At 32.2% G+C, this 14,581-nt stretch overlaps 3 protein-coding genes and 1 non-coding gene across 4 annotated transcripts; 2 read left to right on the forward strand and 2 right to left on the reverse strand.

Annotated features, from left to right (window-relative positions):
* Positions 1–816: 816 nt before the first annotated feature.
* LOC149093326 (uncharacterized) lies at positions 817–5,300 on the reverse strand. Its single transcript, XM_089269730.1, has 16 exons — positions 5,111–5,300; positions 4,962–5,035; positions 4,745–4,895; positions 4,199–4,329; positions 4,048–4,141; positions 3,835–3,989; positions 3,646–3,771; positions 3,345–3,581; positions 3,170–3,280; positions 3,027–3,098; positions 2,819–2,972; positions 2,567–2,746; positions 2,341–2,461; positions 2,044–2,258; positions 1,409–1,951; positions 817–1,335 (listed from the first exon to the last, which is right to left on the reverse strand). The coding sequence occupies exons 1-16, from the start codon at positions 5,184–5,186 to the stop codon at positions 860–862; spliced, it is 2,916 nt and encodes a 971-aa protein (XP_089125856.1). The 5' UTR covers positions 5,187–5,300; the 3' UTR covers positions 817–859.
* A 730-nt stretch (positions 5,301–6,030) lies between these two features.
* LOC149093327 (replication protein A 70 kDa DNA-binding subunit-like) lies at positions 6,031–6,867 on the forward strand. Its single transcript, XM_089269322.1, has one exon. It carries the CDS (start codon positions 6,031–6,033, stop codon positions 6,865–6,867), a length of 837 nt encoding a protein of 278 aa, XP_089125448.1.
* Positions 6,868–8,665: 1,798 nt separating this feature from the next.
* LOC107369586 (uncharacterized) lies at positions 8,666–13,841 on the reverse strand. Its single transcript, XM_025162357.2, has 16 exons — positions 13,693–13,841; positions 13,535–13,608; positions 13,323–13,473; positions 12,777–12,907; positions 12,602–12,695; positions 11,638–11,792; positions 11,453–11,578; positions 11,144–11,377; positions 10,970–11,080; positions 10,827–10,898; positions 10,617–10,770; positions 10,372–10,551; positions 10,150–10,270; positions 9,860–10,074; positions 9,261–9,788; positions 8,666–9,188 (listed from the first exon to the last, which is right to left on the reverse strand). Exons 1-16 carry the CDS (start codon positions 13,766–13,768, stop codon positions 8,713–8,715), a joined length of 2,898 nt encoding a protein of 965 aa, XP_025018125.2. The 5' UTR covers positions 13,769–13,841; the 3' UTR covers positions 8,666–8,712.
* Positions 13,842–14,210: 369 nt separating this feature from the next.
* On the forward strand, positions 14,211–14,329 carry LOC112539627 (5S ribosomal RNA). Its single transcript, XR_003083567.2, has one exon. It is a non-coding gene; the product is annotated as a 5S ribosomal RNA (ribosomal RNA).
* Positions 14,330–14,581: the final 252 nt, after the last annotated feature.

A 14,581-nucleotide genomic window follows, 5' to 3' on the forward strand; every position in this document is an offset into this window, starting at 1 on the left:
ACAAATTAATGCTCGTACGTTTTGAATTGTACGATGGCAAGTTACAAGTTATCAAAGAATCAAATTAAATGGACAAAAATTTGATCAATTTGAATATTTAGCAATCTAACTTGACTTTGAATACAACTGTATGTCTATTGAAAGGATATGTTTTAGGTAAGTTTATTATAAAACAACCCATTCTAAAGGTTGATGGATATGAATGTGTGGAGGTTTAATATTTTCAATACAATGATAACTTGAATCACTGTGTAAACAACTATAAAGATACTGTAAAAACTTGTAAGTCCATTGTTGTAAGAGACACAATCAGCTCGATGCTACACTTAAAGTCCAGATGGATTACATGAAGAAACCAAATCGAGCGATTGATGAGGTTTTAAACAGTCCAAATGAAGCTGGTCCAACCTATACCGATTTAAATTAGTTAAGCAAAGAATAAACTAAACAAATCTAGTTTTAATTGTTGAAAAATTAAATGAAAACCAAACTATGAATAACACAACCAGACATTTCTCAGTGAGAATAAACAATTTAACCAGTTTGCTCCCTCATACTCACTCCAATGTTACCAGATTTCATGTAGCGGTATCTAGTGGTTCGCATTAAAACTATAATAAGTGATGCTTACAAAACAGACTAATCAAGTTACTATTGAAATCGCTGACAATTCATTTCGTAAATAAATGGAAATTCGAGTTTCATTAATTTTATCCCGTAAGACTTTTAAATATTTCTTCGTGTACATTGACCATAAAGCTTGTAATCGAGATATTCCATATGATAAATTTAAAATAAAACAAAAAAATAATAATATAAAATTGATGAATTTAATTTATTTTCACACAAAATGGTCATTTTAAATTTGTGTCTGATTCTCATTATCATCTTCATGCTTTGACCATCCAAAATCGTCTTTAGATTTGACAGTATCTCTTGATTTTACTTTGGTATAAACATATGGACCAACGAAACCAGCAAAAAGACCAATGAATAGGAACAACATGATAATACCAAAAACTCCTCCAACACTGACTCCAGGTACTTTAACATCAGGACTGTTATCGGAAAGTGCCTCTGCTTTGGATTTATCAGTTAATTCGAAATTATGACAAATGGATGATTCCACTGATTCCGTCTTAGGATCTTTAATTGAATGTGAAGTTATTTGACATTGACTGTGTGCTTTCCCTTTAGGACAGAAGTTGAATGATTTACATGATTGATCATCATCACAAATAGCTGCACATTGATCCAAATCTAAATCAACTTCGGTGTACAAAACTTGACTGACAAGTTTATTGTCTGTTATTGTATATTTTTGAGAGCTTTTGGCTGAGGGAAAAAAGAAACGAAAATATTTAATAAAGTTTTTACATTTGCATCAGTTAATACGATTAGTACTTACGGACATAAATATCACATTTTTCATAAAACTCTGTATTTGCTGATGTGACATAACCACCAAACGAGCACTTTTCACCTAATTGACCTTGCCCTTGACAATATTGAAACGAAAAACAATCTTTTGAGGCATAACATTCCGAAGCACAATCATCGACGTAAATATTCTTAATCGCTGTAGTTGGATGCTTATATTTCAAATGAGGTCGAACAGTATAGTCAGACAAGTGGTTCTTTGAATAAATAACACAATCTGGATCACTTGTCTTATTATTTGCTAGCTGCGATTCAGACCAAATCGATACAACACATTCCTTCTTATCTTTTCCGTTACAAAACGAAAAGGTTTCACAAGGTATATCTTCATTCTGAGAACAGGCACGATAACAATCACCAAAACGGTCGACACCAGGAAGCATGACAGTATGAACACCATCTATTTCATCGAATCGACTAGAACGAAACAAAGACTCAAATGGTTTTTTTAGCTCTGCTGGAGCTTCGAGTTGAGCGATTACATCTGTCACTTGAAAAGTAACAGCCTTGGCTGTGAAACAAAAGTAAATTTAAGTCATCAGTTCAAATGCTATCTGTTCAAACTCAATCTTAATGATATAAATTATGAACGAACTTATTTACCTTTTTCATCAAGGTTCAAATGAAATGTTACGTGTCTAAAGTTATTAAATATATGATCATGTAAATCTGATAAAGGCTTTTCTCGACCTAATCTATTCAGTTTTTTAAATGGATCATGGTAAATACTACATAAAGTTCCTGTTTTAGATTCCTTCAACTCTTTTGCGTCTTTAGTACTAAAACAAAGATTTCCTGTCCCACAATAGATTATAGCACTTGGAGTATTAAATAAAATAAAAAAAGACCAAAATTAAATGTTATGTAAAAGTTAACATTGCTCAAAACAGTACAACTTACGCTCCAGTAGGAATGAATGAAGCATGATATCGAAGGCATTTCTCCTCACTGCCAGCAACAGTCTCGTGCAATTTGCTGATCGATTCTGGACGCATTATGTATACATCAAATGGTAGAACATCTTCGATAGACGAAAATAAGGAAAAAAAACAAATTTAAAATTTTCAAATGGATAATGATTCTGCCATAATTCATTATTGCAGAATCTATTGATTAATGCAGTTACCCGTTATTTTTATTGCTTCGAGAAAAGTAACGTCAGCCTCGATCATTTCTTCCTGAAACTTAAAGTCGATGTCAGCAACTCGAGTAGAAGATATTTTTAACTGTCCAAGTAAACTTGATCGAAACAGTTCTCTCATTTCATACACTGAATCTTGTGACTTTTTGATGCATCCATCAGAATCTATAGTAAATGAATATGTATATGAGTACAATGTATTATAAATTCACAAATAACTTTGAAGATTACCATTACCTTTGCATGTTAAATGAAACTTTAAATTCAATCTTTCTTCTGGTTTCTGGAAACAATTTGCAATTTGCAGAGCTTCATGGTATTCAGACTCAGGTAAATCAATATTGGAATCATAATAATCTCGATGATTTGTATATGATAAAACAAATGAACCCTGCAATATTCGACAGTTAAGTATTATATTTCAAATGATCACATCTAGTCTTACCTTTGCATCTTTTTCGTAGGCTTTTATTGAAGCTGCAACAGGACTGTAGCGATTGAAAATGTCATTTTGGTACTGAAATAAAGCAAAGAATCAAATAATTTGTCACTTATGGACAAAATAATTTACAGTCGCACTAAACTTACAGATGAACTCATATACTGGGTTGTCACCACTTTATCATATGTTTTATCGTTAATTACTCGATTGATCTCAGTGGATTCCCAAACGTGAACATTATAACCTGATCTATGCTCCTGTAAAGACACAATCGATATAAATCGGTCATTAGCCAGTTAATCAACTTATGGTTAAACTTACAAATATTATCTCTCCAAGATAATCCAATGTCTTCGGTAACCAAAGTAGTTTCGCTAATGAAAATGAACCACTTTCCTCCATACCAGGAGCATCTAAACTGATCGGAGATGCATAGCAGCCATACTTTGATATACCATAACGAGCAGCAAGAGGATAATCGAAGACCTTTTTGTTTTTCTTCCAGCCATATTCCAGTTCAGATTGTCGTAAAATTTGATAAGTTTCATCGGCATGAAACTGAAAACAGAATTGATCAATCATTAGAAACGATTTTGAAGAAAAAGCAGATGCACCCATTTACCTCTTTTATAACTTTTGCTCTTTTATTAACTTGTTCTGTAGCTATGAAATGAATTTTGACGGAATTGAGTTCAGGGAAGGCAACATCTCCATTCAGGTATACTGGACAACCAACTCCTGGTGTAACCTTACAACAAACAAGATTAACATTCAATTTTTGAAAAATAAACCATCGTAATAATAAACTTACTTGAACTAGTTTATCCAATGCTTGTTCAGTTTGAGATTGTAGAGCAATATCTAGGATCAGAGTCTCGGCTTCTCCTTCAACTAAAGTATCAGGATTGTGACCAATGAATACGATTTGACTTGGCTGTTGAATGCCATTCATTTGATTGAGATTATCTAATGATTGAATATTAATACAGTATATAACATCATAAAGCAATAAAAATTCACTTACTGTCATAGTATAAAGTTATATTGAGTTTACCATCCAAATCGGTTGAGACGCTGTGCATAGATGAACCTCGGACAATTTCATCGTTACCATTTGTCTATCAATGGCAAAAATCAAATTGTTTATTTGTCAAAATAAATGTCTTTATAATTACCCAATCAAAGCCACTAAAACGATCCAATAGCGATGGACCCAAAAGCAAGATAAGATTAGTTAAAGGTTTATTTACACCAGGCAATAAGTTGTCCCATTTCAAATCATAATTGTAAAGATCACATTCATTGTCTAAATAAATTGATAGTTTAGTGAGAATTTATTAGTTATAATTTATCCGCTCAGATCACTAGTAATCAAGTTGAATATGATGAATTTCATCAAATGTTAAAATGTGATAAATTCAGTAATCATGCTCTAGTTAATCTTAACACCTCGAGTTGATCCCTTGTTTGCTAAAAATAAAATAAAAGTCAAGTCTTGTACAATAATCAACTCAATGTGGTGTTATTATATTCAATCAAACAAGGTACAATTGTCAATGTCAGTTAAAATTAAAGGCAATCTTACTCTTCGTCTAATCTGGTAAAACTGCAATAAAAATGATTTATTTGTTCAAAAATCAAAGGAATCAAGCATCAATATTATTGATTGATTATGATTTACACAGAAATTAAAAGTGATTTTATCAACAAACTAGACTTACCATGAATAACAAGACGTTTTTTGTTGTCTTCGGAGTTTGTGTACGAATAGAAGACATTGGCTTCATTTTCATTTGAGTTTATCTCGATTCGTCCAGCTCTTGGACTTCCTGAGTAAACCCATTCTTGGATCTGCCAAACACGTCCAGTGTCCTTAATTGATAGTTAATAGATATTATAAATCAAATACAACTTTAATTACAATTGAATTGAACTAACCTTGTCTGTTAAAGATGCGTGAATAATCCTATTGATATTACTATGACCTGTAGCTCTTGATCCCATCAAAGATGCTTCAAATTTAAAAACAAGTTTTATAATTAATAAACAATCAAACAATATTCAAATTAATTCAGTTAATTACTTACTGCAGTTGATAATTGAACAATTTAACAACAGTAAAAGTATAAAGCAGAGCATCTTGAAAAGTATTTGGTTCCTCATTTTCAGTGTTAAACACAGCAATTAAATATCAATTAATGCTTTTGGACTTTTCTGATTTCATGATTTTATAACACCTCTAATTATCAACTGTGAGAATTAATTCTCAATAATTTCTTTATCCACTCAAACAATCTTATTGTTTTTCAATACCAATCCATGTTTGGTATCTAGGAGTTGTTAGATCGATCAATGATTAATTAAAAAGCTAGACTTTACAATTAATTTTTGACTTCTTCATTCATTGAGACAAATTCGGGTTTGGTTAAAAACAGCCTTCCAAAACAATCCAATAACACTTTTTCCAATTACAATCGTAAACTCTAACCAACTTTCAAAGTTGAACTTTGTAACCGTATCCAGCCAAGGACCATTCAAGTATCATTCAAGAAAAGCGTGAAATTTGTACATTACATTGTATCGATGTGTCAGAAGAAATAGCAGTGTTTGGTGGTGAAGGTGCTCTAACAGCTTCTTCGATCAAACCCAGTTGATACAAATGTCATATAAGCGTCGATGTAAAGTTATCTTCTAATCTGATGCATATCTTTAATCTTCTAAAGAATTTTGCTGATGACATGCAGCCGATGGCAATCAATGAATTGACAATTGTAGGAAAATAAACGCCATTTCATCCGAAAAGCAGGAAACTGTGATTACCAAAACAATTTTGTTTCTGTCAACGTTGATTTATTTCCAGTCAACAGGTAGAAAACTTAAAACAAGTTGTTAACATGATTTTTGATGTTGATAAAGATTTTGCTATTCTTAAACGTTAATCTTTCAACAAACAGTTTGTGCAAAAATACTTGTACTGCACAAAGAGTAAAGGTCCTAGTTTTGCCTAATGGTTGGACCTCTAGTTTTACGAGTTGAAACTGCTGAATTTGGCAAATTTTCAGTTATCCGTTTGCTTAAATATTATTGTAAGCAAACTAATCACGATAAACGTGTTATTATTATAACTGAGGCTGAAGTTGTGACTCCTGGAGCTGTTGTTGGTCTTAAGCTTGGTAATCCAAGCATTGTAACTGATTTTTCTAAGGAATTAGATTCTAATGCACAAAGTTTGCATCATCAATTCGGTGGCGAATCAAGTGGTGCAATTAAATTTGCCTCTCAGTTTAATGACGTCCCAGTCTTTAAAGAAGAACAAATCTGTCCAGTTTCTCAAATTACTCCATATGTTAAAAATTGGGTACTGCGCGGACGAGTTACCTCTAAAAGTACTGTTAAAAGTTGGAATAATGTTAAAGGTGCTGGTAAATTGTTTACATTTAATTTAGCTGATCATTCTGGTGAAATAAAAATAACCGAATTTCGTGGGGAATGTGATAAATATTTCGATGTGGTAATTTTAGGAAAAGTTCATATTCTTTTTAATGCAGTTGTAAAAGAGGCAAATAAGAGATGGTCCGATCTTGAACATGGCTACGAATTGGTGTTGAATTCAACTAGCATAGTGAAACTAGATGCAGTTAACGAGAACATTTGCCCCCAAGTTAATTATGATTTTGTTAAAATTGGACAACTAGAATCTGTTCCATCTAATTCTTGTGTGGATGTTGTTGGTGTTTGTAGAGATCCTGGTGTATTAACGACATTAACTTCAAAAAATTCAGGCAAAGAATTAAAAAAGAGAGATATTTCTTTGGTTGATGATTCTGAAGTGGAAATTGTATAAACTATATGGAACACAGCAGCTGAGACTTTCTATGGTGAAACTGGTTCTGTAATTGTTGTTAAAAAAGCGCGTCTAACTGATTATTCTGGTAAGAGTTTGACTAAAATCGCAACTACTGCTCTGCAAATTAATCCTGATCTACCTGAAGCACAAATGCTTCGTGATTGGTTTAGTCGAAGTGGCGATAAAATTGTACCTAGTCTATTATCTCTAGGCGTTGATTCAAGCGTAAAAGAAAACGTTTTTTTGGACTCAATTACAAAGACAAATATTGCTTGTGGTACGCTGGTAACTAACTGTATTGCGACAATAACACAAATCGGAAAAGCAACTATTTATATGGCCTGCCCTGGAAATTGTAAAAAAAAGTTGGTTCCTTTAGATGATGGTTTTCATAAATGTGAAAAATGTAAAAAACAATTTGTAAAAGGCGATTACATAATTCTCATAAAATTCTGTATATCTGATGTTACTAATTCAGTTTGGGTAACAGCATGGACTGAAGTAGCTGAACAGTTGATCGGGATCAAAGTAGTAGATATTGAAAAGATTGCCGATGATGACGAGAAGAAACTGGGTGAAATTGTAGATTCAATGCTATTTAAGAAATTTAATTTTCGAATTAAAAGTAATTTGGATTAATATAATGAAGATAATGCACTTAACTGTAACGTGGTAGCAGTTTCTACCTTAAATACTGTTAATTACACTAATGAGCTTTTGGAAGATATCAATAAGTTAATTAATAATTAAAGTCTTTGTTTCAGTTAAATTATCACGTTTCATTCAATTTAAATAATATTTGTTTATGATATGATTCTCCCGTTATTGTAATGCACTGGAAGCTGCAATATGTATGCATATATTTCTGTTTCGTATACTTTTATGTGCAATATTACTAATATTGCATATATTTTATTATTAAATTTATAATAAGCGCTTTTAAAAGAAGCGCTTTGAAGTCTCTTGGTACTGCATGTAAAATTTACAGGTAATTAATTAACAAATTGTTTGGACAAAGATAACGAGATGATGTTGCTGTGGTCAGGAACAATGAACCATTTAGCAAATGAGTAAATAGTCAATTGTAAATCAGAGACAATCAAGTAAATTTTTCAACCGAAAGCTCATCATTTGAGTATTCAAATTTGTTGCCAAGTTTATTTGAATAAGGTATGACCGGTAAAAAACACAGAATAGTTTTTTAGAATTGAATTGCTTCAATTAGACTAGACTTACAGGCGCCATTCAGCCGTTAAAATAAAACTACACTTCTCAAGCACATTTTGTGCAAAGATAAAATAATTCAGATCAGAAATTGTCAAGTTATTGCCTTAAATGGACAAAGGCGTCAAAATCTGATTTTGCCTTAATCCAAAAACCATATATTTTTCAACTTCATACTAGGGTTTCGAAGAATCGAAAAATGGTGAAATGCGGCCTCAAAGCTATTGAAAAAGATGTCACTTAATATAACCTAACTCGGTGACCTTCTGTTCTTTTTATCTCGTAATAATCGCTGAAATATCAGAAATCGAAGTCCTTTTTTAAAAAGTCTCTTTTTAGCTCGAAAGTCCGTTTTTTCAATAAGCTGTCGGTGGAATTTAGTTTCGATGATGGCCTGAAATTTTCAATTGACCTGTGTTGGGTTATATTAAGTGAATTACATCTTTTTCAATAACTTTGAGGCTAAATTTCGCTTTTCTGAATTTTCTGAATTTTTCTAATACTTTTGCGTCTACATTCACCATAGCGCTCGTAATCGAGATATTGCATGTGAAATATTTAAAGTAATATATGAAGAATATAAATTTATGAATTTAATTTTCACACAAAATGATCATTTTATATTTCTGTCTGATTCTCATCATCATCTTCATGCTTTGACCATCCAAAATCGTCTTTAGATTTGACAGTATCTCTTGATTTTACTTTAGTGTAAGCATAAGGACCAACGAAACCAGCAAAAAGACCAATGAATAGGAATAACATGATAATACCGAAAACTCCTCCACCACTGACTCCAGATACTTTAACATCAGGACTATTATCGGAAAGTGCCTCTGGTTTGGATTTAACAGTTAATTCAAAATTATGACAAATGGATGAAGCCACTGATTCCGTTTTGGGATCTCCAATTGAATATGAAGTTATTTGACATTGAGTCGGTGCTTTCCCTTTAGGACAGAAGTTGAATGATTTACATGATTGATCATCATCACAAAGAGCTGCACATTGATCCAAATCCAAATCAACTTCTGTGTACAAAACTTGACTTACAAGTTTCGTTCCAGTTACAGTATATTTTTCAGAGCTTTTGGCTACAAGAGAAAAACAAAGAAGTTCAATTAAATTGAATTCAGTTGATACGATTTATTGCAATTAGTACTCACGAATATAAATACGACATTCTTCGTCAAATTCTGTATTTGCTGATGTGGCATAACCACCGAATGAACACTTATCACCCTTACAAAATTGAAATGAAACACAATCTTTTGAAGCATAACATTCCGAAGCACAATTATCAATGTAAGCTTCTTTAGCCACTGTAGTTGGATGCTTGTATTTCAAATTAGGTCGAACAGTAAAGTCCGACAAGTGATTCTTCGAATAAATAACACAATCTGAATCACCTGTTAGATTATTCTTTATCTGCGATTTTGACCAAATCGATACAACACATTCCTTCTTATCTTTTCGGTTACAAAACGAGAATGTTTCACAAGGTATATCTTCATTCTGAGAGCATGCACGATAACAATCGCCAAAACGGTTGACTCCAGGAACCATGACAGCATGAATACCATCTATTTCATCAAATTGGCCGCCATGATAAAAAGTATCAAATGGTAGTTTTCGCAGTTCAGCACCTTCGTTTTGAGCAACGACATCTGTTACTTGAAAAGCAACTGCTTTGGCTAATCAATTGAGATCAATTCCAATGAAATTAGTTCAATCTTAGTGAATAAATGATGAACAAAATATTTACCTTTTTCATCAAGATTCAAATTAAATGTCATATGTCCAAAGTAACCAAGTGTATGTTCATGTAAATCTGATAAAGGCTTTTCCTGGCGTAACCTATTCAGTTTTTTGTAGGGATCAGTGTATATATAACACGCAATTCCGCTGCTATCTCGCTGTATCTCTTTTGGGTTTTTAGTACTAAAGCAAACATTTCCAACGGGGCAATAGATTATGGCACTTGGAATATCAAATATAATAAAAACCAGAATTAATGTTATGGTAATAGTTTATTACGAAAACAGTACAACTTACGGCCCTGAAGGAACGAATGATGAATGATATTGAAGACACTTTTCAGCACTACCAGCAACAGTCTCGTGTAATTTGCTGATGGATTCTGGTTTCAATGTCTTAAGCGCAACTGGTAGAACCTCTTTGATAGATGAAAATAAGAGAAAAAAATTCAATTTAAAATAACAAATTTTCAAACTCATAATGAATCTACCATAATCTATTATTGATGAGTTTATTTACCAGAAATTTGCGGAACTTCGAGGAAAGTAACCTCAGCTTCAATCACTTCTTCCTGGAACTTAAATTGAATATCAGAAACTCGAGTTGATGATATTCCTAGTTGTCCAAGTAAACTTGATCGAAATAGTTCTTTCATTTCATAAACTGAATCTTGTGATTTTTGAATGCATCCTTCAGAATCTGTGTTGATGCAAATGAATATGAATTTTAGTAAATTTACAAATAACTTTAAACGGTGACATTACCTTTGCATGTTAAATAAAACTTTAAATTCAATCTTTCATTTGGTTTTTTAAAGCAGTCTTCAACTTGAAGTGCTTCATGGTATTCAGATTCAGGTAAATCACTATTGGAATCATAATAATCTCGATGAGTTGAATATGATAAAACATATGAACCCTGCAATATTCAACAATTAGTATTATATTTTTAATAATCATCACATCTAGTCTTACCTTTGCATCTTTTGTGTAAGCTTTTATTGAAGCTGCAACAAGACTGTAGCCATTGAAGATATCATATTGGTACTGAAATAAAGGAAAGAAATATTAAGATATTTCATTTCAATGGACCAGGAAGGAAGTCAAATTAAACTTACAGATGAACTCAAATACTGTGTTGTCACCACTTTATCATATGTTTTGTCGTTTATAACTCGATTGGTCTCAATAGATTCCCAAACATGAACATTATAACCAGATCTATGCTCCTGTTTAGACACAATCGATATTATTGTTAATTATCCAGTAAATGATCTTATGGTTAAACTTACAAATATTATCTCTCCAAGATATTTCAATGTCTTCGGTAACCAGAGTAGACTTGCTATTGAAAATGAACCACTTTCTTCCATACCAGGAGCACTTGAATCAATCGGAGATGCATAGCAGCCATAAGTTGATATACGATAAAGAGCAGCAAGAGGATAATCGTAAAGTCTTTCCTCTCCGTATCCTTTTTTTAGTATAGATTGTCGAACAACTTGATAAGTTTCATCAGCATGAAACTGAATTAACAAGCAATCAGTTAATCAATTAACAAGCATAACCGTTTTAAATAGTAAGAATATAAATCTAGTTACCTCATTTACTCCTATGTCACGGCCATTAACTTGTTCAGCAGCTATGAAATGAATCTTGACCGAATTGAGTTCAGGGAAGGCCCGATCTCCATTTAGGTATACTGGACAACCAAATCCTGGTGTAACCTTAGAATAACAAAATTTATATCAAACTGCTCAATAAACTATCAAAATAATAAACTTACCTGAACTAGTTTATCCAATCTTTGTTCGGTCTGTGATTGTAAGTAAATGTCTAAGATGAGAGTCTCAGCTTCTCCTTCAACTAAAGTATCGGGATTGTGACCAGTGAATACAATTTGACTTGGCTGTTGAATGCCATTCATTTGGTTAAGATTATCTAATTATTCAATATTAACATCGTCAATAACATAATCAAGCAATGAAAGGATGAAGACCAAAAGAATAGGGAAAACTGCCTAGCATGGAAAATTTTTAATATGATTATATATGATGTAAAAATATGTGGTAAATTCATTTCTTCAATCCATTTTTCAAAATAATTTTTCGTTTTTGAGATATCATGAAATAACGTTAGAATTCATGCATGGGAAAGAATAGCAAAATAACCAAAGGTGAAAGCACTTTCTAGATGATTTTTTTGGATGTAAAATTCAATTCTGATTCTAGTGAAGTGATTCATTTTGATCAAAACTGGCGCAAAACTGGCCATTTCTTCGATAAATACTATATTTTCCGTTATTGAAAATAAGAATTGATAATTAAAAGTGAAAGCACTTTCTAAATCATTTTTTCAGATGTAAAATTCAATTCTGATTTTAATGGTGTGATTTATTTTACTCAAAACTGGCGCAAAACTGGTCATATTACGATTTTTCATGACGGAGAATTATTACGTTTATTGCAAAAATGGCCAGTTTTGCGCCAGTTTTGATTAAAATAAATCACACCACTAGAATCAGAATTGAATTTTACATCTGAAAAAGTCATTTAGAAAGTGCTTTCACCTTTGGTTATTTTGCTATTCTGGCCCATGCATTTTCATGATATCTGAAAAACGAAAAATTATTTTGAAAAATGGATTGAAGAAATGGATTCAGCATATATTTTTACATCAAATATGTTCATCACAAGAAAATTAATTTTTAGGCAGTTTTGGCCTTCCTCCTTTCCTTACACCTGACTTACTTTCATAAAATAAAGTTATGTTGAGTTTACCATCTAAATCGGTTGAGACACTGTGCATAAGTGAACCTCGGATAATCTCATCGTTACCATTTGCCTGACAAAGACATTTCCCGTTCGAAATAATAATTTCATTTAAGTGTCTTGATTATTCAAAATATTTAAAACTATTAATTACCCAATCAAAGCCACTAAAACGATCCAAGACAGATGGACCCAAAAGCAGGATAAGATTAGTTAAAGGTTTATTTACACCAGGTAATAAGTTGTCCCACTTGAGATCGTAATTGTAAACATCGCATTCATTGTCTGAATAAATTGATAGTTTAGTGAAAATTCATTAGTTGTTATTTATCCTCTCATATCACTATCAATTACGTTAAAAATTCATGCATAATTTTATCAGATGTTAATTCGTGCTCGAGTTAATCGAACTCAGCACCTCAAGATGATCACTTGTTTGTTGAATGTAAAATATAAGTAAAGCCTTGTACAATGATCAACTCTGGGGGTGTTTTTATATCCAATCAAACAAGATACAATTGTCAATGCGAGTTAAAATTCAAGGCAATCTTACTCTCTGTCTAATCTGGGAAAACTGTTACAAGACTAATTTTTTGTGCGTATCATTTCAAAAATCAATTTATTAAGCATAAACTGCTTGCGTTAATAATATAATATTAACGCAAAAATTGAAATTGATTTTGACTTACTGAAGACTTACCGTGAATAACGAGACGTTTCTTGTTATCCATTGAGTTTTTGTACGAATAGAAGACATTGGCTTCATTTTCATCTGATTTTATTTCGATTCGTCCAGCTCTTGGACTTCCTGAATAAACCCACTCTTGAATTTGCCAAACGCGGCCAGTGTCCTTAATTGATAGTTAATACACATTATAAATTAAATATAAATTTAATTACAATTAAACTAACCTTGTCTGATAACGATGCATGAATGATCCTATTGGTATCACTGTGACCTGTAGCTCTTGATCCCACCAAAGATGCTTCAAATTATTAAAAAACAAGTTGTACAATCAAAAGAAATCAACTATAAATCAATGACTTAAATTACTGAACTAATTACTTACTACAGTTGATAATTGAACAATTTAACAAGAGGAAAACCAGAAAAAAGAACAGCGCCAAAAATAATTGATTATTCATCTTCAGTGTTCAACTCAACAATCAAGTATCAATGAATGATTTTGATGGTTACTTTTTAATCATTTCCTTTGCCTTTTCTTCATTTTATAACACCTCCAATTATCAACTGTGAATTTGTATTATCAATTCATTTATCTATTCAGTCAATCTTATTGTTTATAAGGTTTAAAGTCGTGCTGTAACCAGAGTGCATTGAGTTGCTGTTCGTCATCTATCATTATATTAAAATATTACTAGAATAACACTTTTTAATGGACTCAGTTTTTATGCCCATACCTACTAAGTCAACCTAGAAATTCGTTCACTCGAGTCACTTGATTGAAAAGTTTTCTATGTATATTTTTTTGCTAGAATTTAGAATATGAGCTTAAAGAAAAGAAATTAGAAATTGGCTGTTGAAATAAGCCTTTATGTTTATATTGCAGTATTGAATCTTTCTAGTGTCTACGACCATACCAGACTGAAAACACCGGATCCCGTCCGATCTCCGAAGTTAAGCAGTTTCGGGCCGGGTTAGTACTTGGGAGGGAGACCACTTGGGAACCCCCGGTGTTGTAGACTTTTGTTTCATTTTGATAACAAAATACCGAAATTAATCGGTATAATCTAATAGGTAGCAGGAAACAATGCAGAGTTTGTATTTTGAAACATTGTGTTGGGGAAAAACTTTTCTGGTTATTCAGGTTGATGTTTGTACACGAAAAACTGTCTTTCAAGTAAAGAGTTTGGTAAAAAGTCTGGTGTCTCAACTTTACAAAAAGAGACCAGAGTTTCAACTTTGAACCCAATTTCATCAAAAAGTCCTTTAGAGCA

Source organism: Tetranychus urticae, chromosome 3, assembly GCF_039701765.1.
Source record: "Tetranychus urticae isolate SD_2017Ah chromosome 3, NJAU_TeUrti_SD_1.0, whole genome shotgun sequence".
In the NCBI taxonomy this organism is placed as follows: Eukaryota; Metazoa; Arthropoda; class Arachnida; order Trombidiformes; family Tetranychidae; genus Tetranychus; species Tetranychus urticae.